General features: G+C 36.7%; 1 protein-coding gene across 2 annotated transcripts in view; it reads left to right on the forward strand.

Annotated features, from left to right (window-relative positions):
- RASAL2 (RAS protein activator like 2) overlaps positions 1-24,846 on the forward strand; it is a 396,673-nt gene that overhangs the window by 206,526 nt on the left and 165,301 nt on the right. For both annotated transcript variants that reach the window (XM_032629632.1, XM_032629643.1), the window contains exon 3: positions 10,167-10,290. In XM_032629632.1, the coding sequence (XP_032485523.1) occupies positions 10,167-10,290 (124 nt within the window). The remainder of the gene's footprint in view (positions 1-10,166; positions 10,291-24,846) is intronic.

A 24,846-nucleotide genomic window follows, 5' to 3' on the forward strand; every position in this document is an offset into this window, starting at 1 on the left:
CTTGAATTGTTTCCCAGTGCTTCCTGAATTATTCATGGCCTGGTATTAAAGCCTTCCCATGTGGTTATAATATATTTTGGTGTTCTCCCACTTCTCCCCCTTAAGAGGCTCTAGCTAAATTGGCCTACTCCTGGTTCCAAATACAGTAAAAAAAAAAAATAGTATGCATACCAACTTCTTGGCTGATGTTACGTTATTTCCTTTGCCTAAAATGGCCCCCATCTCTGCCTATCAAATATTCATCTATTCATTTGTGAGTTGGAGCTATTTTAAGGTTTGGAGATTGACTGGTAAGTTAAGCTGTTAACTTATGTGGAATTAGTTGCACAAATGAATAATTATGAATCCATGTATAAGTATAGTGCCAGAGAAAGATTTGTTATTGGAGGAACCTCAGGGAGGTGTACCTTAACCTCCCTTAGGGAACTGATAGAAAGGAAGGTTCCTGGAAGAAGCAATGCCTGTCCTAAGCCTTAGGATGGTTAGGAGTTTACCTTGCAGGTATAGAATAGAAAAGAAAGTGAGGGAAAATATTTCAGTCTGAGAGAACAAACTAAGCAAAGGCATTGAACTACAACATAAGGAATATGTTAGGGAAATGCAAGCAATTTGGTGTTCCTACTATGTAAAGTCTAAAGCTGGTTACTTATACAGTGGCCAGATTGTGGAAAACCTGGTATACTATATAAGGGAACTTGCACTTGCTCTGTAAGATATTAGTTTCAAAACACTCTTTTAGCAGAACAACGCCTTTTGTAGAAAAGCTTATGCAGAAGCCCTGTACAACAGATAAACTCAGAATTATGCTGTGGTTGAAGCAGAGAGATAAGTCCCTTGTCACATGCACACACAAACATACCATCACTTCTTTGAAAAACACTGCAAAGGAGAGCAACTGAAGACCTTTAAGTCTCAGAATGACTGGTAAGTTAAGCTGTTAACTTATGTGGAATTAGTTGCACAAATGAATAATTATGATTAATTATGATTCCATGTATAAGTAAAGTGCGAGAGAGAGATCTGTTATTGGAGGAATCTCACGGAGGTGTACCGTAAATGATTATAATTGCATTTTAGAAATATTCTGGAAACTATATAAAGGATAGATTTAAGGGGCAGAATATCACCAATGAAGAGACTGTATTAGTAGTTTGGATAAGAGAGAATAAGAGGCTTTTGACACCAGCTGTGATGGAGTAACTGGTACAAGACTAGCGCTCCCATTGCAAACAAAATAAGACTAGACCAAAAAAATACATATAGCAGCCAGAGATTGGTTCAAGATGGTGGAGTAGAAGGACATGCGCTCACTCCCTCTTGCAAGAGCACCAGAATCACAACTAACTGCTGAACAATCATCAACAGGAAGACACCGGAACTCACTAAAAAAGATACCCCACATCCAAAGACAAAGGAAAAGCCACAGTGAGACGGTAGCGGGACGCAATCACAATAAAATCAAATCCCATAACTGCTGGGTGGGTGACTCACAAACTGGAGAACACTTGTACCACAGAAGTCCACCCACTGGAGTGAAGGTTCTGAGCCCCACGTCAGGCTTCCCAACCTGGGGGTCCGACAACGGGAGGAGGAATTCCTAGAGAATCAGACTTTGAAAGCTAGTGGGATTTGATTGCAGGACTTTGACAGGACTGGGAGAAACAGAGACTCCACTCTTGGAGGGCACACACAAAGTAGTGTGCATATCAGGACGCAGGGGAAGGAGCAGTGACCCCACAGGAGACTGAATGAGGCCTGCCTGCTAGTGGTGGAGGGTCTTCTACAGAGGCGGGGGGCGGCTGTGTCTCACTGTGATGACAAGGACACTGGCAGCAGTTCTGGGAAGAACTCCTTGGTGTGAGCCCTCCCAGAGTACGCCATTAGCCTCACCAAAAAGCCAGGTAGGCTCCAGTGTTGGGTCGCCTCAGGCCAAACAACCGACAAGGAGGGAACACAGCCCCACGCATCAGCAGACAAGCAGATTAAAGTTTCACTGAGCTCTGCCCATCACCACTCTCTCCCATCATGAAACTTGCACAAGCCTCTTATATAGCCTAATCCACCAGAGGGCAGACAGCAGAAGCAAGAACTACAATCCTGCAGCCTATGGAACAAAAACCACATTCACAGAAAGAGAGACAAAATGAAAAGGCAGAGGGCTATGTACCAGATGAAGGAAAAAGATAAAACCTCAGAAAAACAACTAAATGAAGTAGAGATAGGCAACCTTCCAGAAAAAGAATTCAGAATAAAAACAGTGAAGATGATCCAGGACCTCAGAAAAAGAATGGAGGCAAAGATTGAGAAGATGCAAGAAATGTTTAACAAAGACCTAGAAGAATTAAAGAACAAACAAACAGATGAGCAATACAATAACTGAAATGAAAACTACACTGCAAGGAATCAATAGCAGAATAATGGAGGCAGAAGAACGGATAAGTGACCTGGAAGACAGAATGGTGGAATTCACTGTTGCGGCACAGAATAAAGAGAAAAGAATGAAAAGAAATGAAGACAGCCTAAGAGACCTCTGGAACAACATTAAACACAACAACATTCGCATTATAGGGGTCCCAGAAGGAGAAGAGTGAGAGAAAGGACCAGAGAAAACATTTGAAAAGATTATAGGTGAAAACGTCCCTAACATGGGAAAGGAAATAGCCACCCAAGTCCAGGAAGTGCAGCGAGTCCCATACAGGATAACCCAAGGAGAAACATGCCAAGACACATAGTAATCAACTGGTAAAAATTAAAGACAAAGAAAAATTATTGAAAGCAGCAAGGGAAAAACGACAAATAACATACAAGGGAACTCCCATAAGGTTAACAGCTGTTTCTCAGCAGAAACTCTACAAGCCGGAACAGAGTGGCATGACATATTTAAAGTGATGAAAGGGAAGAATCTACAACCAAGATTACTCTACCTGGCAAGGATCTCATTCAGATTCAGTGGAGAAATCAAAAGCTTTACAGAGAAGCAAAAGCTAAGAGAATTCAGCACCACTAAACCAGCTCTACAACAAATGCTAGAGGAATTTCTCTAAGTGGGAAACACAAGAGGAGGAAAGGACCTACAAAAACAAACGCATAACAATTAAGAAAATGGTCATAGGAACATACATATCGATAGTTACCTTAAACGTGAATGGATTAAATCCTGCAACCAAAAGACACAGGCTTGCTGAATGGATACAAAAACAACACCCATATATATGCTGTCTACAAGAGACCCACTTCAGACCTAGGGACACATACAGACTGAAAGTGAAGGGATGGAAAACGATAGTCCATGCAAATGGAAATCAAAAGAAAGCTGGAGTAGCAATACTCATATAAGATAAAATAGACTTTAAAATAAAGAATGTTACAAGAGACAAGGAAGGACACTACATAATGATCAAGGGAACAATCCAAGAAGAAGATATAACAATTATAAATACATATGCACCCAACATAGGGGCACCTCAATACATAAGGCAACTGCTAACAGCTGTAAAGGAGGAAATCAACAGCAACACAATAATAATGGGAGACTTTAACACCTCACTTACACCAATGGACAGATCATCCAAACGGAAAATTAATAAAGAAACAAAAACAGCAGATTACACTTTCTTCTCAAGTGCGCACGGAACATTCTCCAGGATAGATCACATCTTGGGTCACAAATCAAGCCTCAGTAAATTGAAATCATATAAAGCATCTTTTCTGACCACAACGCTATGAGATTAGAAATCAGTTACAGGGAAAAGAACACAAACACATGGAGACTAAACAATAAGTTACTAAATGACCAAGATATCACTGAAGAAATAAAAGAGGAAATCAGAAAATACCTAGAGACAAATTATAACAAAAACACCATGATCCAAAACCTATGGGATGCAGCAAAAGCAGTTCTAAGAGGGAAGTTAATAGCAATACAAGCCTACCTCAAGAAACAGGAAAAATCTCAAATAAACAATGTAATCTTACACCTAAAGGAACTAGAGAAAGAAGAACAAACAAAACCCAAAGTTAGTAGAAGGAAAGAAATCATAAAGATCAGAGCAGAAATAAATAAAATAGAAACAAAACAAGAGCAAAGATCAATAAAGCTAAAAGCTGGTTCTTTGAGAAGATGAACAAAATTGATGAACCTTTAGCCAGTCTCATCAAGAAAAAGAGGGAGAGGGTGCAAATCAATGAAATTAGAAATGAAAAAGGAGATGTTGCAACAGACACTACAGAAATACAAATCATCCCAAGAGACTATTACAAGCAACTCTATGCAATAAAATGGACAACCTGGAAGAAATGGACAAATTCTTAGAAAGGTATAACCTTCCAAGACTGAGCCAGGAAGAAACAGAAAATATGAACAGACCAATCACAAGTAATGAAATTGAAACTGTGATTAAAAATCTTCCAACAAACAAAAGCCCAGGACCAGATGGCTTCACAGGTGAATTCCAACAAACTTTTAGAGAAGAGCTAACACCTATCCTTCCCAAACTCTGCCAAAATAAAGCAGAGGAAGGAACACTCCCAAACTCATTCTGTGAGGCCACCATCCTCCTGATACCAAAACCAGACAAAGAGACTACAGAGAAAGAAAATTACAGACCAATATCACTGATGAATATAGATGCAAAAATCCTCAACAAAACACTAGCAAACAGAATCCAACAACACATTAAAAGGATCATACACCATGATCAAGTGAGATTTACCCCAGGAATGCAGGGATTCTTCAATATATGCAAATCAATCAATGTGATACACCATATTAACAAATTGAAGAATAAAAACCATTTGATCATCTCACTAGATGCAGAAAAAGCTTTTGACAGAATTCAACACCTATTTGTGATAAAAACTCTCCAGAAAGTGGGCATAGAGGAAACCTACCTCAACATAACAAAGGCCACATACAACAAACCCACAGCAAACATCATTCTCAATGGTGAAAAACTGAAAGCATTTGCTCTAAGATCAGGAACAAGAGAAGGATGTCCACTTTCGCCACTGTTATTCAACATAGTTTTGGAAGTCCTAGCCATGGCAATCAGAGAAGAAAAAGAAATAAAGGCAATACAAATTGGAAAAGAAGAAGTAAAACTGTCACTGTTTGCAGATGACATGATACTATACATAGAGAATCCTAAAGATGCCACCAGAAAACTACTAGAGCTAATCAATGAATTTGGTAAAGTTGCAGGATACAAAATTAATGCACAGAAATCTCTTGCATTCCTATACACTAATGATGAAAAATCTGAAAGAGAAATTAAGGAAAGACTCCCATTTACCACTGCAACAAAAAGAATAAAATCCCTGGAATAAACCTATCTAGGGATACAAAAGACCTGTATGCTGAAAACTATAAGAAACTGATGAAAGCAATTAAAGATGTTGCAAACAGATGGAGAGATATACCATGTTCTTGGATTGGAAGAATCAGTATTGTGAAAATGACTCTACTACCCAAAGCAATCTACAGATTCGATGCAGTCAAATTACCAGTGGTATTTTTTACAGAACTAGAACAAAAAATCTTAAAATTTGTATGGAGACACGGAAGACCCTGAATAGCCAAAGCAGTCTTGAGGGAAAAAAACGGAGCTGGAGGAATCAGACTCCCTGACTTCAGCCTATACTACAAAGCTACAGTAATCAAGACAATATGGTACTGGCACAAAAACAGAAATATAGATCATTGGAACAGGATAAAAAGCCCAGAGATAACCCCATGCACCTATGGTCAACTAATCTATGACAAAGGAGGCAAGGATATACAATGGAGAAAAGACAGCCTCTTCAGTAAGTGGTGCTGGGAAAACGGAACAGCTACATGTAAAAGAATGAAATTAGAACACTCCCTCACACCATACACAAAAATAAACTCAGAATGGGTTACAGACCTAAATGTAACAGTGGACACTATAAAACTCTTAGAGGAAAACATAGGAAGAACACTCTTTGACATAAATCACAGCAAGATCTTTTTTGATCCACCTTCTAGAGTAATGGAAATAAAAACAAAAATAAACAAATGGGACCTAGTGAAACTTAAAAGCTTTTGCAAAGCAAAGGACACTACAAACGAGACGAAAAGACAACCCTCAGAATGGGAGAAAATATTTGCAAACAAATCAGCAGACAAAGGATGAATCTCCAAAATATATAAACAGCTCATGCAGCTCAATATTAAAAAAACAAACAACCCAATCCAAAAATGGGCAGAAGACCTAAATAGACATTTCCCCAAAGAAGACATACAGATGGCCAAGAAGTACATGAAAAGCTGCTCAACATCACTAATTATTAGAGAAATGCAAATCAAAACTACAATGAGGTATCACCTCACACCAGTTAGAATGGGCATCATCAGAAAATCTACAATCAACAAATGCTAGAGAGGGTGTGGAGAAAAGGGAACCCTCTTGTACTGTTGGTGGGAATGTAAATTGATACAGCTACTATGGAGAACAGTACAGAGGTTCCTTAAAAGACTAAAAATAGAATTAGCATATGACCCAGCAATCTCCCTACTGGGCATGTATCCCGAGAAAAGCATAATTCAAAAAGACACATGCAACCCAATGTTCATTGCAGCACTATTTACAATAGCCAGGTCATGGAAGCAACCTAAATGCCCATCGACAGACGAATGGATAAAGAAGATGTGGTACATATATACAATGGAATATTACTCAGCCTTAAAAAGGGACGATGTTGGGTCATTTGTAGAGACACGGATGGATCTAGAGACTGTTATACAGAGTGAAGTGAGTCAGAAGGAGAAAAACAAATATTGTATATTAATGCATATATGTAGAAGCTACAAAAGTCATACGGATGAACTGGTTTGCAAGGCAGAAGTAGAGACACAGGTGTAGAGAACAAGCGTATGGACACCAGGAGGGGAAAGTGGCAGGGGGTTGGTGGTGGTGTGATTAATTGGGAGATTGGGATTGACATATATACATAAATATGTATAACATGGATAACTAATAAGAAACTGCTGTATAAAAAAATAAAATGCAAAAATTCAAAAAAAATTATATATACCAGCTATTTTCAGGCATTGGACAATAGGCAGCCAAAGACAGTGATGGTCACCATTCTCCTTGAAGAAAAAGAAGGCTCAGAAGTATCATATAAGGCAAAAAGGTTTAAAAAAAAAAAAAAGAAAAAGAAAAATTTCTCTCATTACCGAACCTGAAAGATATACAATTTTTAGACTAATTTAGTGTAAACAAGTGAATGTGAAGTAGTAAACTAAATTAGGACAATCAGAATGGACAGAATCATTTTTCTAAAATTGTCTTTTCTAAAACTGATTTTCTTTGGCTGTATACTAAGATTTGTAAACTCCAGCTTAGTTCATTTGAAGATACTTGAAATATTATACTAACTTTTAAGAAACAGGTCAATATCTTTAAAAGAATTATTTATGTAAGAAACAGTCAGTGGTGGTGTAAAAGCAAATGATTCTTAAGAAACACACATTTAGAATAAAAGTAAATACTATTCTCCCTTATATTCTGAGTCAGAGATAAAATGCCCTCAACTTTAAGAGTGATACTGTGAATAAAACTGTTGATCATATTTTAAGTTTCAACAGTGAGAAATGAAGAGTCTACATTGAAACTTTGAGAATATAATTGTGAGTGAAGTTTAGGCCCAAATAAGAAGTTTGATATATTTTATTTATTCTCTTCTTAGATATGATAGAGACAAAGTCTAATGATAATAGAAACCATTTCTTTCTTTTTCCTGGATATGGCCTTTATAAATTTCCACAGATAAGATTGTAGCTCATTCCCTCCTAAAATGTCAAAAATAGCTCCTCTTTTCTCTATGGCTTAGGCCTTCAGGTAATAGTTGTTTTGGGGGAACTATTACAAAAATAGTTATATTTATTTATGTTCATCTGTTCAAAGATCCAGACTACTTTTTTTTTTTTTTTTCCAAATTTACCTCCTTTGTTTCCTAAGGCAGGTAGAGGATACATTTTTACCTTTCTTACTAGGAGGGAGTTATTTAACCTCTTGGTACTACTCTTTTAATTATTTATGTAGAGATCATTTCCATCCTGAAAGGGGTGGATGACTTAGATTACTGTTCTTAAAGTTTTATATTACAGAGAACTTTTAGACGACTTATTAGCTTTACTGATGCTATTATTTGATATTCCCTTATTTTTTAGAATTTTACCTTTCTTAATTCCACCATTTGGTTTCTCAGTGTGCAAGCAGTAACAGTAGTTATGGTCATGAGGAAATGAGGAAAGAGTATGATAATTTTCAGTCCTTATGAAGACATTAGAATTTTGCTTTTCAAATTCTCAGTAGCACAGAGAAAGCTTCCCTTGGTATCATCCCCTTGACCCCACCCAGTCTTAGGAGTTGGATTACTGAGGCAAAGCAGAAAGCATGTACATTTAAGCCCATATCTATTCCAGTTTTGCTGGATCAATTGATGTGCCCATAGTAATCATCTGGAGAGATAAATTATTCCTCATCTGTGAAAAGGGGATAATAATAATGGCTTCCTCATAATGTCACACATGTAAATTCCTTAGCCTTGCGCACACTAAGAATTTAATGCTAGTCATTATTATTGAAATTTGTTAAAAAATGCCTGTATTGGAGGCATAAGAATTAGAGACTATGATTAATTGTTACCGAATTGATTGCCTGGACCCGCACCAGGGTCCTAGCCTAGGCTGAGGGGTCTCAGCCGGAGAGGTTCTTTTTCCACTCAGATTCACACAGCCAATAATGAAACTGGCCAAAGAATGGAGGAGTGTGGGAATTTATTTCGCAAATCAACTTTTCAACCTGATTAGGGCTGAGACACCATATATATAGAAGGGTCCAGGTAAAAGGGAAAGAATTGAGTAAAGAGAAGGAGTATTCATAAGATATCTGAGAACAAGGCTGTGGTTTGGACCCAGAACTGAGGCAACACCCCTTTTCAGTCCTTGTATGGACTTTTCCCGTTGTCATGGCAACTGTCAACTGTCATGGTGCTCATGGTTGTGTCATTTAGCATGCTAATGTATTACAGTGAACGGTACAGTGAGGCTCAAGGTCCACTGGAGATCAGGTTTTCTGCCATCTTGGGCCTAGTTGGCTCTAACCAGTTCTTGTTTTTCTGTTTGCAGCTTCCTCCTTTTGTAATTGAGCATGAAACTCAGATAAAGGTAGTTAGTTTCCATTTGAGGGAGGGGAGGAGGTATGATTCCCGGGCAACTGCCTTGATAACATAATTCCTGACATATTTTTCCAAACTATTTAAGATGTTACAAATACTGTTCTTAATTCTGATAGAGGTTACTAATAAAATCTCATTGTGAAAAGTCTTTGCCCTCTACCCCCAAAGTAAGATGACTTGGTCTTTTAGAATTACCAAAATCGAAAAAAAAAAAGCAAGCAACTTAGAGCCATCCCATTACTCTACAGTGATAACCAGTGTGTAAATTGTAAAATATTTAACGGAATTAGAGATCTTTTGTACCATACATAGTTCTTATTCCACATGTACAAACAGAAAAAAAAGTTATGCCAGAAAAAGTATTTTTTAGGATTTCAAAAACTAATCTCACTTGTGGAATAAAATATGCCATTTTATGTATCAATTACTATCTATACACTAAAAACATGTATAGGTAGTATAGTATTTCATTAACTATCTCTAAGTGCTTACTTTTAAAATTGAAGAAAATTTGGTTGATTTTACTCCTTTTATCTAACAAAACCTTTTAAGAGAATTTTGGAGTGAAGTTTTTCTGGTCAACTTTTATTTCCATTTACCTTATTGACGATTGGGCAGGAATGGGACTTGTGAACCAGTTTCTGATGTAAAGGAATCTTATTTGTGTGGGTGTTTTGTTTTCTGAGCTCCCTAAGCAGGTACACAACTGGATGTGATTTGTACATACTTCATGTAAGTTAATTTGCATACACACCTTTCCTGATCTTTCAGTTTTCTTTTTAAAGAAAAGATTCCTGAAAAAAGGGTTGGTAATAACTTTAGCCTTTGTGCATACATTATTTCTACATTTCTTCTGTTTTGCTCTGATGATTACACACTCCTACCTTCATCAACTAAAAACGTTATTCAATCAGAAGGTAGTTATGGCACTATTAAGTTTCATCTCTTTTTTGGTTTACTAGATACCTGTGGAGGGACAGGATCAGCAGACAGATTCCACCAAAGGGCGATGCCTGAGGAGAACTGTCAGTGTCCCTTCCGAGGGTCAGTTTCCTGAGTACCCACCAGAGGGCGCCGCTAAACTGGGTAAGCTAATGTAAAAGGAAAGAAATTCCTAGTTTTTATCCGGTAATTTATGGACTTGTTATTGAGTGTTACAATAAAACAAAACATCCTTCATTTACTGTTAAGTAAGTACTTTAAAATATAGTATGTTAACCAAGAATTAGAGATCATTAGAAAGTTTTATTCTTTATAACCAAGTGGCAGCAAAGTTATTTTGCAGAGAGAAAATTTATCTGAGTGCTAGTTGGTTGCTGTAAACTCCTGGGCAAGCCTGATGATATGTTGTTTCTGATTTTACTGCTTGGCTTTAAATTTTAAAAGAACATTAGGTGATCTTACTGAGGCACTGAGATTCACTGGGGAGCCAGTTTTGGTTGGAAACTTAGTATTAAATGGTTTGTGCCCTGTTCACACAGTTCCTGGTGTTGTCTTGTATAATGTAATGTCAGATTAGGCTAGTTTAGCTGAGCTAATTTTATATGGCCTATGTAAATTATATTCAGGACTGTGGTTGGAGTGGGTGACAGAAGGGATACATCAGAAAACCCCACTTGAGTTGTTATATACTAAAGGAATTAATGTCAGTGTCAAAGCTGCTGTTTCCCTGTTTCCTACCAAATGATTCTGTTTGGTGTTTTGCATGCTTACCAATAGATATTTAAATAATTAGACCAGTCAGGTAATTTTAAGTGAACATAATTAAGATTAAGTAAAATAATGAAAGAATTTGAAAAGTAGGAGTTGCTTTGGTGTTTTGCATTGTGGTATTATTCTTTGCTTAATGGACCTTGACATTTAGTCATAGACATTTAGTAGGTAGATAAAACAGATTCATTTATTGTCTCTATGTTTGTTAGTATGGATAATTTTGTGATTTTGTTGAATTTTTGAAAATCAGCGTTTTGGTTTTTTTGTTTGTTTTTGCCTTTTCCTTCATTTCCTTTCATTTTCTAAATGGAGCTCAGGTTCTTAGTCAGAATTTGAATCCTTTAGTTCTCTTATCCTGTGACATTTATTGCTTTTCTAGACATTAGTCAGGTTAGCAAACACTTTTCTCCAAGGGGTCATACTTGGAAAAATCAAATTTTCCTCTCATCCATTGTACTTCTTTAGCATGTGTTGAAACCAGTTTAGGTGTGGGCTTAAATTATATTGCAAACCTTCCTGGATGTAACCATTTTATAGCCTGTTTGTATTTCACATACAAGTTCTATGTGAATTGGACTAGCTCAGAGTCACCTTCTTTCAACTCCTTTGCTGTCATTATTTGTAATGTTAAGTTGATGACTCTCTTTACCACTTCTCTAGGGTCCTTTGACTATTCACACTTTGATCCACAAAAGTCAGCTGATTTTTGAGGAAGTGTAATTGTAGTCTGAATAATTATTATGATTTTATAGGAGAGAAATACATAGTAAATTGTTAAATGTCTCCAACATTCCAGGTACAGGTCTGAAAGACAAACTAAGATGAGCTCTTTGGCAAGCAGATCATAAAGGTTTTGTAGGTCATCGTAGGAGCTTTGGCTTTTACTCTGGGAGGTGGGGAGCCACTGACCTCTGTACTGAGACTAGGGAAGCAAGAATGGGAGTTTAGAAACTAATTAGGGTGCTATTGCAATAATCTAGACAAGACATGGTAGAACTTGGGCCATAATGGTATTAGTGGAAGGGCTGAGAAGTGACCAGATTATATTTGAAGGTGGAGCCAACAAGCCAGTTCGCTGGTTGGATTGGATGTGGGAAGTGAGAAACAGAAGAGTGAAGAATTTTGGCTAGAGCAGCCGGAAGAATGACGTTATTTTTTAAAATAAGGAAGACTGGGAGAAGCAAGTTTGAAAGTGGGACTGACCAGGAGCTCAGTTTGGACATCTTAAGTCTGAGGATCTTATTAGATACACAGATAGAAATAAGTGAGTCTGGAAATTAAGGGAGAAGTACAGACTGGAGATACAGATTCAGGCTTTTAGCAAATAGATGGTGTTTGAAGCCATGAGATTGAGTGAGATCATCAAGGGAAGTGTATTTAGGTAGAAGAGAAAAGCTTAAGACTAAGCCCTGGAACATTTAGAGATTAGGAAGATGAGGACGCATTAGTAAAGGATGGACCAGAGAAAGAGAATAAAGATATAGAATTTTGTTTCCAAATAAGTAAGTCAAGTGTGTGGGGAAGCCCTTCTGTTTTTGCAGGGTTCTTTCCCTTTGCAAGCTCTGCATTCTCTTTGTTCCTCACCAGTAGAGGAATCCCAAGGAGGACAGATCAGTTTTTGCAGATGTAAAACCATGGCATACATTTTGATTTCAGGTGTGAGGCAGTCAGCTATGGAGAAATGCCCACTCATGAAAAACATGCACCTTTTATTCTACCTCAGAGAATTCATAAAAGAAAAGAGCCCTGTGAATATAAAAGATCTGTGAAGAACTTTTGTTAGTGGCTGCCAATTTACCGTCCTTCAGAGATTTCAAACTGGTGAAAAAACATGAATGTAAAAAGGATAGGAAGGCCTCTATTTCTGCCTCACACATTGTTCAGCATGAGCAAATTCATAGTGATGGGAAACCTAATAAAGGTCAAGAACTTAGAAGAAAAAAGTGTGTGAAGAGGCAGAGTGGGGAGTGGTTAAGCCCAGAATGTACTTCTTACTCGCTAGTTCTCAGTCTCTTGCATTCAGCAGCTTACAGATTACCCAAAATACAAAAAATTTATATTTACCCTGGCATTTGACACAGATTTTGATACAGCAAATTCTTTTCCATTGAAAATGAGATGTTTTCTTAAGGCATATGAACATCTGGCCTGAAGCACCCATTTCCAAATTTAGAAAACCTAGGAAAAACTATTTTCCCCTGGTAACAATATCCAGATTTTAATTTATTCATGAAAAAAAGATCTGTCAAATTGAAACCATGCAAAAGCATGATTTACTGAATTTTCAAAAGGAAATTACTTCTTCAGATGGTAGGGTCTTTGCATACAAACAATACAGGGAGGTATATAAATTGACCACATGAACTAGAACGAGTAAGTATTCATTTTCAATGTAAATATAACCTACATGAATTCAACTTTTTTTTAAAAGCCACTGGACACCTTTCAAGAACACTGTTAAACAGAGGAAAAGTGAAAGCTGAACAGTGGACAACATTTTTGTGACACATACATTTATAGAAGAAAATGTGTCTCTACTACTGCATGTTGTCTGCTGCCTGCCTGGGGGATAGCACAAAGGTGAATTGAGAACCTTGTCCACTCTGGTTGTTGTGTTTCTTTGACATTCCAGTAAAGTTAATGCTTTGATGCCCAAATGGGCAAAGCAAAGTCAGAGCCTGAAGTGAGCAAGCACCTTGTTTGCAGGTGATGTCAGAAACGTGATCATAAAGCTGGTTTAATTAGAAAGTGCAAACACTCATAAGTGCATGCGTTCTCAATTCTCAAAAACATCGTTCAAATTGAACTGACACATTCAAAACCAAACATCTAGTAATTCAAGGCTGCAGAGATCTCCATGCCTCTATTTTATTACATTGAGATAAAATCTTAAAAGTACTCCATGATCTTACTTACAAAATCTCTGGATTTTTAAAAAACTATGCCTATGATATCACATTTGTTTCATTATCATGGAGTCCTCAAAACCCAGAAATATCTGGTAAACGTACTTAAAATTATAATTTCACATAGTATACTTTTGATACCTGTTAGCAAGCATAGGAAAAAAATATTAGAAGTCTTTTGGAGTCAGAGGCAGCTGTGTGAAATTTTCATATTTATGTAAATGAAGAAGTCAAACAGAAAATCTAAAATAACACCACCAAAAAAAGGGAAACTAAACTGGAAAAACTTTGAGGAAAAACCAGTCTTGCACCTATGTTTTCCTAAGTTTATTGACCCAAGTGATGAAAATTTGAGGAAATTTTTAAAAAAAGAAATATTAAAAAGCAGCATATACTAAGACATTTATAAAATTATTGAAAAGGATAACTCATTTAGTCAAAATTATTAGAGGATATTGATTACTCAAATCCTAGCTTTAACCCTGACCATCTCTGTTAAATTAGGCTGAGGTCTAACTTTATGTGTTAACTAATGACTCTTTTTATTCCCAAGACGTTCACTATTAGGAGTATTGAAGTATTTTCAAGATGCTAGAATCTTTTATAAAAATACAGGGTGGTAATGATAATATCGAAAGAAAGGGAAATGAGAGTAATGAAGATTTAATATTACAAGAAACATATCCTTCTATTTTTCAAATAATAGAATTTTATTTTTTCACATTAATTTTATTTTAAAAAATTTTTATTTTGTATTGGTACATGTTTGATTAGTAATGTGTTAGTTTCAGGTGTACAGCAAAGTGATTCAGTTATACATATACATGTATCTATTCTTTTTCAAATTCTTTTCCCATTTAGGTTATTGCAGAATATTGAGTCACGTTCTGTGTGCTATACAGTAGGTCCATGTTGGTTATCTATTTTAAATATAGCAGTGTGTACATGTCAATCCCAAACTCCCAATCTATCCTCACCACCCACCCTTCCCCACTGGTAACCATAAGTTCATCCTGTAAGTCTGTGAGTCTGTTTCTGTTTTGTAAATAAGTTCATTAAATAATAGAATTTTAAATGGTGATAAATAATGACTGTGTATAGTAGCACTCAATATTTAAATTGACTATTAAATTTATATATATAAAAGTATATGTGATTATATATCCTTCGCTGTGTAAAAAGCTTTTTAGTTTGATGTAGTTCCATTTCTTTATTTTTGCTTTTGTTTCCTTCGCCTAAAGAGACAGATCCAACAACTGCTAAGAACAATGTTAAAAAGCATACTGCCTATGTTTTCTTTTAGGAGTTTCATGGTCTTAGGTCTTACATGTAGGTCTTTAATCCATTTTGAGTTTGTTTTTGCATATGGTGTGAGAAAGTAGTCCAGTTTGAATCTTTTGCATGTGGCTGTTCAGTTTTCCCAACACCATTTATTGAAGAGGCTATCTTTTCCCTATTATATATTTTTGCCTCCTCTGTCATTGATTAAGTGACCATATAAGCATGGGTTTATTTCTCTTACATTGATCTATGTCTTTTTTTGTGCCAGTCCTATACTGTTTTGATTGCTGTAGCTTGTAGTATAGTTTGAAATCAGGGAACGTGATACCTCCAGCTTTGTTCTTCTTTCTCAATATTGTTTTTGCTATTTGAGGTCTTTGTGTTTTCATACAAATTTTTGGATATTTTGTTCTATTTCTGTGAAAAATGTCGTTGGTATTTTGATAGGGATTGCATTGAATCTATAGATTGTTTTGGATAATATGGTCATTTTAAAAATATTAATTCTTCCCATCTGTGATCATGGTATATCTTTTCATTTGTCTATGTTGTATTTAATTTCTTTCAGCATTATCTTATAGTTTTCTGACTACAAGTCTTTTAATCCTTAGTTAGATTAATTCCTAGGTATTTTATTCTTTCTGATACAATTGTAAATGGGATAGTTTTCTTAATGTCTCTTTCTGATAGTTCGTTATTAATGTATAGAAATGCATCATATTTCTTATGTTAATTTTGTAGTCTGCAACTTTACCAAATTTATTTATTAGTTCTAATAGTTTTTTCTGGTGGCATCTTTAGGATTTTCTATATATAATATCATGCCATCTACAAGCAGTGACTGTTTTACTTCTTCCTTTCCAATTTGGATTCCTTTCATTTCTTTTTTTCTTGCCTGCTGTGGCTGGGACTTCAAGTACTGTGTTGAATAAAAGTGGGCCAAGTGGGCATCCTTGTCTTGTTCCTGATCTTAGAGGAAATGCTTTCAGCTTTTCACTGTCTCATATGATATTGGTTCTGGGTTTGTCATATATGGCCTTTATTATGTTGAGGTATGTTCCCTTTATACCCACTATGTTGAGAGTTTCTATCAAATGGATGTTGAATTTTGTTGGAGCTTTTTCCTGCGTCTGTTGAGATGATTGTATACTTTTTATTTTGAGTTTGTTAATGTGGTGTATCACATTGATTGACATGCAGGTATTGAACTATCCTTGCTTCTCTGGGATAAATCCCACTTCATCGTGGCATATAATCCTTTTATTGTACTGTTGAATTTGGTTTGCTAATATTTGCCGAGGATTTTTGCATGTTATATTCATCAGTGATATTGTCTTGTAATCGTTTTTTTTTTTTTTTTTGGTCGTGTCTATCTGATTTTGTTATCAGGGCAATGATGGCCTTGTAGAATGTGTTCAGAAGCATTCCTTTCTCTTCAATTTTTGGGAATAGTTTAAGAAAGGTGTTAACTCTAAATGTTTGGTAGAATTCACTTGTGAAGCCCTCTGGCCCTGGACATTTGTTTGTTGGTAGTTTTTTAAAAATTACGGATTCAGTTTCCTTCCTGGTAATCAGTATGTTCATATTTTCTGTTTCTTCCTGATTCAGTCTTGGGAAATTGTACATTTCTAGGAATTTGTTCATTTATTCTAGGTTGTCCATTTCATTGGCGTATAATTGTTCATAGTAATCTCATGGTCTTTTGTATTTCTGTGTGGTCAATCATAACTTCTTTAATTGCTAATTTCATCTGTTTGGTACCTCTCTTTTAATTCATATTCTTTATGAGTCTGGCTAAAGGTTTATCAATTTTTGTTTATTTTTTCCAAGGACCTTCTCTTAGTTTCACTGATCTTTTCTTTCTTTCTTTTTTTTTTTAGTCTCCTTGTATTTCTATTCTGATCTTTATTATTTCTTTCTTTCTCCAGTCTTTGGGTTTTTCTTTTTCTTTCTTTTTTCCTAGTTGTTTTAAGTGTAAGGCTAGATTATTTATTTGAGATTTTTCTTGTTTCTTGAGGTAGGCTTGTATCACTGTAAACTTCCCTCTTAGAACTGCTTCTGCTGCATCCCGTAGATTTTGGATCATTGTGTTTTCATTTTCATTTGTCTCCAGGTACTTTTTGACTCTGATTTCTTCAGTGATCCATTGATTGTTTAGTAACATATTGCTTAGCCTCCATATGTTTGTGTTTTTTGCAGTTTTTTTCTTGTGGTTGATTTCTAGTCTCATACTGTTGTGTTCGGAAAACCTGCTTGATATGATTTCAGTCTTCTTAAATATAAAATATCTTAAATATATTTGTTTGTGGCCTAGGATGTGATCTATCTCAGAGAATGTTTCATGTGCACTTGAAAGGAGTGTGTATTCTGCTGCTTTTGGATGGACTATTCTATGTATATATCTACTACATTCAAATAGTTAATGTGTTATTTAAGGCCAGTGTTTCCTTATTGATTATCTGTCTGGATGATTTTTCCACTGAGGTAAGTGGGGTATTAAAGTCTCCTACTATGATTGTCTTACTGTCATTTTTCCCTTTAATGTTTGCTAATATTTGCTTTATGTATTTAGGTGCTCCTGTGTTGGATGCATATGTATTTACAAGTGTTACGTCTTCTTGTTGGATTGATCCCTTTATCTTTATGTAATGTCTTCTTTGTCTCTTGTTACAGTCTTTGTCTTAAAGTGTAGTTTTTCTGATGTAAGTATTGCTACCCTGGCTTTCTTCTCATAGAATTTAGTGTTTTGTTTGGATTCCTTTCTCTCCTTTTGGTGTGTATCTATTATATATTTTCGGTTTGTAGTTACTATGAAGTTCATATGTAACAACCTGTCTATACGTGATTATTTTAAGTTGATGGTCTCTCTTTTTTTTAAATTTTTTTATTATGAGAATTTTCAGACACAAAGTTGAATAATGCAATACACATCCATGTGCCCATTACAGAACTTCATCAATTGTCATGATTTTGCTAATCTTACAGAAACAAGTGTTCATTATAATCAGAGATAAAACAGGATTCAAACTTTGTGCAAAAGAGTAAAATATAATTTTTTACCAACAGTCAAATGGTGAAGGTGGGCAAAATCATCACATGGTGCAACATGGTAAAGTAAATAGAGGGTTAAGGTTCTTAACAGAAGGATGCATCTTGCATGAAAGGAGGTGGGACATATTTTATACCCTCCTGTTCATGCTGCAGGAAGATTAAGTTGATGATCCCTTAAGTTCAAACACATTTTAACCACCCTACATTTAACACTACCGCCCGACATTTAATGTTTGTGACATCATATTTTACATCTTTTGTTTTGTCTATCCCTTAACTACTCGTTGTAGATATAGATGATTTTACTACTTTCGTCTTGTAACCTTCCTACCAACTTTGTAAGTGGTTGATTTACTACCTTTACTGTATGTTTGCCTTTACAAATGCGATTTTTCCTTTTGTAATTTTCGTATTTCTAATTGTCATCTTTTCTTTTCCCCTTAGTAAAGTCTTTGAAACATTTTTTGTAAGGCCAGTTTAATGATGATGAACTCTTTTGGCTTTTTCTTTTTTGTAAAACTCTTTATCTCTCCTTTAAATCTGAATGATAACCTTGCCAAGTAGAGGATTCTTAGTTGTAGGGTTTTTTTTCTTTCACTTTGAATATATCATGCCACTCCCTTCTGGCCTGCAAAGTTCTTGCTGAAAAGTCAGTCTAATGCAGGGGTCCCCAATCCCCAGGCCGCGGACCGAAACCGGTCCTGGCCTGTTAGGAACCGGGCTGCACAGCAGAAGGTGAGCAGTGAGTGAGCAAGCGAAGCTTCATCTGCTGCTCCCCATGGCTCCCCATCACTCACATTACCACCTGAACCATCCCCTGCATTGCTCACATTACCACCTGAACTACCACCCCGGAATCCATGCAAAAATTGTCTTCCACAGAACCAGTCCCTAGTGCCAAAAAGACTGGGGACCACTGGTCTAATGGTTGTTCCTTTGTACATAACTAGTTGCTTTTCTCTTGCTGCTTTTAAAATTCTCTTGTTACCTATAATTTTTGCCCTTTTAATTATAATGTGTCTTGTTGTAGATCTCTTTGGGTTCATTTGTTTGGGACTCTCTGTGCTTCCTGGACTTGGATATTTGTTTCCTTTCCCAGGTTAGGGAAGTTTTCAGCTATTATTTCCTCAAATAGGTTCTCTGTCCCCCTCTCTTTCTTCTCCTTTTGGTACCCCTATAATGTGAATGTTAGTATGCTTGATGTTGTCTCAGAGGTATCTTAAAAACTATCCTTATTTTTTTTTATTCTTTTTTGTTCAGCTTGGGTGATTTCCACTACTCTGTCGTTCAGTTCACTGAGCTGTTCCTCTGTATCATCTAATCTACTTTAGATTCCTTCTAGTATATTTTTTATTTCAGTTATTGTAGTCTTCAGCTCTGTTTGGTTCTTCTTTGTATCTTCTAACTCTTTGTTAAACACTTCACTGTGTTCATCCATTCTTCTCCCAAGTTCATTGAGCATGTTTATGATCATTACCTTGAACTCTTTATTGGTTAGATCGCTTATGTCTTCTTTGGTTAGTTTTTCTTCTGGGATTTTTGTCTTGTTCCTTTGTTTGGAACATCTTCTGTCTCCTTGTTTTGCCTAATTCTCTTTCTCTGTATTAGGTAGGTCAGTTACATTTCCCAATTTTGGGTAAGTGGCCTTATGTAGGAGACATCCTATGAGGCCCAACGGGACACTCCCCTTTGGTCACCTGAGCTATGTACTCTAGGGGTGTCCCCTGTGTGGGCTCCATGGGCCCTTCTGTTGTGTTGGAGCTGACAACGATGGGTGGGTTGATAGGTAGGGCTGGGTCTTAGCCCAGAAGGCTGCCAGGCCCTGCCTCATTCAGTGGCTCCCAGCCTGTTGGTCCTAAAGCCATTTTTTAAATTTCACTCTTATGAGCTAGATTTATATTAACAGCTAAACCATTTCTTAAATGAGGAAATCGGTTCTAAGTCAAGGTATCAGACCACAGTCTCTTCTAAGTTATAAGTGGATGTTTAGATTCCTGATTTGCTCTTTTATCTTCCTCCCCACCCTCATCATGGAATAGTACAGATTAGTTCAGTTTTGTGAAAGGTGATTCCAAGGCAGTGCTGCCCATCTGGTGGTGCAAATTATGTGTTGCCCAGCAACTAGGGGTACATGTCATCTAATTCTCATTGTTGATTTGTCGTTATTTTTTAAAATGTCCGGCAGATGGCAGTAAGGTGTCTTAAATAAAAAATTCCTTTTCCGATTCAGTTAAGTCATTTGTATAGGCTACTGTCAGGGTTGCTGTAAATCCAGAAGACATAGGGAAGGAGAAATCATGAAGGAAGTCGGTGTTTAACTGTGGACCAGCTACTTGCTAAGTTTAGAAACTGTATCATATCTTAATATTTAAGTTAGTCTAACAAACTTTTTTTTTTAACTTAAATAAAATACATTCTGTTTTTCAACTTTGACTGTGTACTTTTATAACAATCTGGAACGTCAGGCTAGAATTTTCAAATTTGGTCCCATGTCATGAGAGACCCTACAAACAGGCATGTGGACATCCTGGCTGATACATTCAAGCTCTGTTGGGGTTGGTGCCCCAAAACACCAACCAAGTAGAGCCCTCTAAAATGTGATGCCCAGGTGAGGGGCCTCTCTCAACCAGTCCTAAGGCAATGTTAACCTTAGTAAGCGACTATGGTAGTTGGAAAATTGGGTGGGAATAGTAATGAGTAGCATCAGGAATGGTTTTTGATTCAGCCTGGACTTCTGAAGAGAAAAATGGTGGATTGAACATAAGCATATAATTTGTATTCCTTGCAGAAACCCCACTACAACTATAGTAAAGGGATATTCTTTTAAAGACATGATCCTTCAAGGATAAGGAGAATGGCAAAGAAGAAAACAACCACAAAAAACAATAATAATAAATTGAAAGCTGGAAAGCAAATGGAGTGTGGTAAATGTCCTAGCTGACCTGAGAAAGCCAAATCTTAATCTAGCAACGAAGAAAGCCAAGAACCAACCAGATTTTTACCGCAGAATCTTCAAATAGCTCAGGAATTGATGGCAGCAGGAACACATAGTAGTAGATCCCTCAGTCTTCTCCTCTCCCCCAGACCACTGAATCGTTGCTCTTCCTGCCCCCATCTCTACTCTAATGGAAGGCTGTAGGTTAATTCTGTGGGGGAGAAAACTCAAGGGTCTCTGGACTGGGTTATACCAGGCAAAGTTGAGAGCACAGGGCACTTTACCAAATATAAGGGAATAAAATGAACACCTGCATACTGAATGATGAGACCCCTCCACCGGTCTCCCTCACTTGCCTTTTACCCTCCAGGCAGGAGATCAGTGCCATGGGGATATTTAACCAAACCAAGAGGAAAGACCTAAGGACACTGACATTCCCAAAGCTAGTAGTCATCAGAGGGAAAGCCTCTAGCTTGAAAGAAAAAATCCAAAACAAATAAAAACAAAAGGAAAAAGAAACTTGGAGGAACAGAGGTATGCAGGGAATAGAAAACTTAAAAAAAAAATTATGATTATCTTCAGAGAGAGAAAATATTACATATGTGAGACAAGAACTGAATGTTACACAAAGCCAAAATGCTGCTGTGTATTAAAAAAATTTTAACAGAAATAAAACTCAATAGAAGTGTTGGAAGATGACAATGAGGAAATATCCCAGGAAGTAGAGGAAAAAAAAGATAAAATAATTAGATATCAGTTTAGGAAGTCAAAACAATGAGTTCCAGAAAAAGAAAAACAAGGGGAGGAAATCACTAGCAAAATAATTTAAGAAAATTCCCACAACTGAAGGATATGAGGTTCCAGATTGAAAGGAATTACTAAGTGCCTATGACAAGGCACATTTTCGGGAAATTTCAATTTGTCTCTGATGACAAAGAGGCCATTTTACAAACTGCCAAAGAAAGGAAGAACAGATTACAAACTAAGGATCAGAAATCAGAATGGCTTCAGACTTCTATCAGCAGTTTCAGAAGCTAGAAAACAATGAGGAATGCCCTCAGTCTTCTGAAGGAAGATTATTTCAATATAGAATTCTGTATTTAGCTGTAAGTCCTGAATTGCACATGAGGATAAGATAAAGACATTTTCAGACATACAAGGTTAAAAAAATTACCTCCTACATATCATTTCTCCTGAGGCTAATGGGATACATTGTTAACCGTGAACGAGCAGGATGTGGGATATAGGATAGGAGATCCAGTTCAGGGGAGAGATGGAGGGTGCAGAGGGAACCCGGTTACATAGCTCGGTAGCAGCCACAGAGTGATGACAGCCAGTTCAGACTGGAGCAGTCAGAAGGCTGCCGTGAAGACGTCTCCAAGAAGACCAAATTGATATAACTGAATTAATTGAAACAACAGAAATGAATTTGGGATCAAATTGACAATAAGGACATAGAAATCTAAGCAAATAAATGATGACAATAACTAAAGCAAGTTTCCATGCTTGTTCAATACTAGTTGTAATGTCCTCTTAGACTTGAGGTGATAAGCAACATAGATTAATGCTCTTATGACTAAAGCCAGCTTCCTCCCACTTTATTATAAGTATTTAATTCATAAAATTTACTCTATTTTAGAAGCTAGATAAGTTAAAATCAAAATAGCACCCTTGAGTCATTCCTAGTTCTGCTCTCTCACTGATTCACTTAACATCCTTCTCCAGTAACTGTCACATTCTAATTTTTAGTATATTATCTGGTTCTAGAACTGACTAGAAGTTAGGACACTTTAGGACTAGCTCAGTTCTTCATCAACATTTTCTAAAAAGCAGTTTACTCATATTTTTCTGTACCTTGAAATCTGATTTCATCTGCCACTGAAATTTCTAGCAGTCTCAGAGATGTGATAAGTTCCATAACTGCTGTCCTCTTCACCTTCTAACTCTCTTCAGAGTTTGTAATGGTTGACTTCCTTCCCCTCTTTAGAGCTCTCCTTTCTTGACTCCTATAACTTTTTTTCTCTTGGTTGTGTTTCTCCCTCGCTGTACCTTCTTGACCATTTCCCTCTTTGTAAGTGCAGGTATCTAAAGGTCTTATCCTTACCCTTTTTCGCTTGCTTTGTCCTTTCTTTGTAGATGACTTCACCTATTTTCATGTTTCCAGATATCATCTTGGTGCCAATAACTTTTAAGTCCCTATTTCTGGCTTTAATTTCTCAGTTCCAGACCTGAATTCCCAATTGGTCATCTGAACATCTCTACTGGAATGTTCAAAACTGAAGCCATTCTCTTTGTATAGTTCTCTTCTTTTTCCCCTCCTTCCCCCTTTCCCTCATGTGATTGCTGTTTCTGTTAATATGACCACCATCCTTCTAGTCCTTCTAACCTTACATTACTCACTTGTTTCTACCTAGATGTCTTAATAACTACCCATCTATCTCTTCTTGGTTCTGTCTTCTTCCTTCATGCTACTCCTTTCACTGCTTGTTTGGCATTAATCTTCTTAAAATCACTATTGAATCATATTACTTTATTTCTTTAAACACTTTTGCCGGATCTCCATTATCTATAGGATGAAATCCAGATTTGCAATAACACTACAGGTCCTCTGAATTCTGACCCAGACTTGGCTCTCTAACTTCCTCTTTCTTTACCCACCACAGATATTCTGGGTCCAGGTCATAGGACTGCTTCAGGTTTCCCAGGCATTCTCATACCTGGGCTTCTGCTCACATTGGGCCATCAGCCTGGATTATCTTGCTATGTTCTCTCACTCCACCACCCTCATCTATGATAGTCCCATTTGTCCTGAAGCCCAATTAGATATCACCTCTTGGCAGTTTTTCCTTTTATTCCACTAATCCAAATTCACAGCCTTTATCTCTGATAAACAGCTCCTTTTTTACCTCTAATAATGAATGTATGTCCTTACGCTTTTAACAAGTTGTTGGTGTGTACCTTGTTTACTAGATTGGAACCTCTTAGTTGACAACACTATCTGCATTTTGGTGTCGCCATGGCGACTAGCAGGTTGTTTTGTGCATGGTTGCAGGTTGAGTGAGTGAGTCAGGTTGTTTTGTGCATGGTTGCGGTTGAGTGAGTGAGTGATTGTTGAGCAAATGACTGACACATTAGAGAAACCTTTGCTTGACTTTTTCAGGTGAGGCACTTCAAAGTGAAAAGTAATCTTAGGTGTGGGAAGTATTTCTCCTCCACCCCCATCCTCTGCAGGGAAAATCACATCCACTTCAGAGAAATATTTTAGGAATGAAATTAGAGAATTAGTATCATTATGCGGCCACAGGGACTATAAACAGTTATACAGTCACAACTGTTGGTTCTGATAAATGCAAAGTTGGTATGCACCATTGTTCAAGTTAACAAATCATAGCATCAAGTGTACCTGGTTGCAAATGTCAGCTCTGAACTCTTAGATTGTGCTGCTGGTTAATATTGTAACCATAGTTGTGTTAGTGAGCACAGCATCTGTGCTTTTTTTTTTTTTAAAGATTTTGTTGGTAGTAAATAGCTTTTATTAAATATTTTCTTGTTCCTATACAGAATGGTAAGATAAAATATGTTCTTTTAATAATAGAAAATGATCTTTTTATCCTTTCTGCTGCATTGCAGGTTGATAGCATACACGTGTGTGCTATTGTTGGAGTTTTGGTTAAGAGATTAATTAGTCTATCAAAATCACAGGAGCAGATTTAGCAGTTATCTCACAGGTAGGGAGCTTACTGCTTTAGGAAAGAA

This window comes from Phocoena sinus, chromosome 1, assembly GCF_008692025.1.
Source record: "Phocoena sinus isolate mPhoSin1 chromosome 1, mPhoSin1.pri, whole genome shotgun sequence".
NCBI lineage: Eukaryota > Metazoa > Chordata > Mammalia > Artiodactyla > Phocoenidae > Phocoena > Phocoena sinus.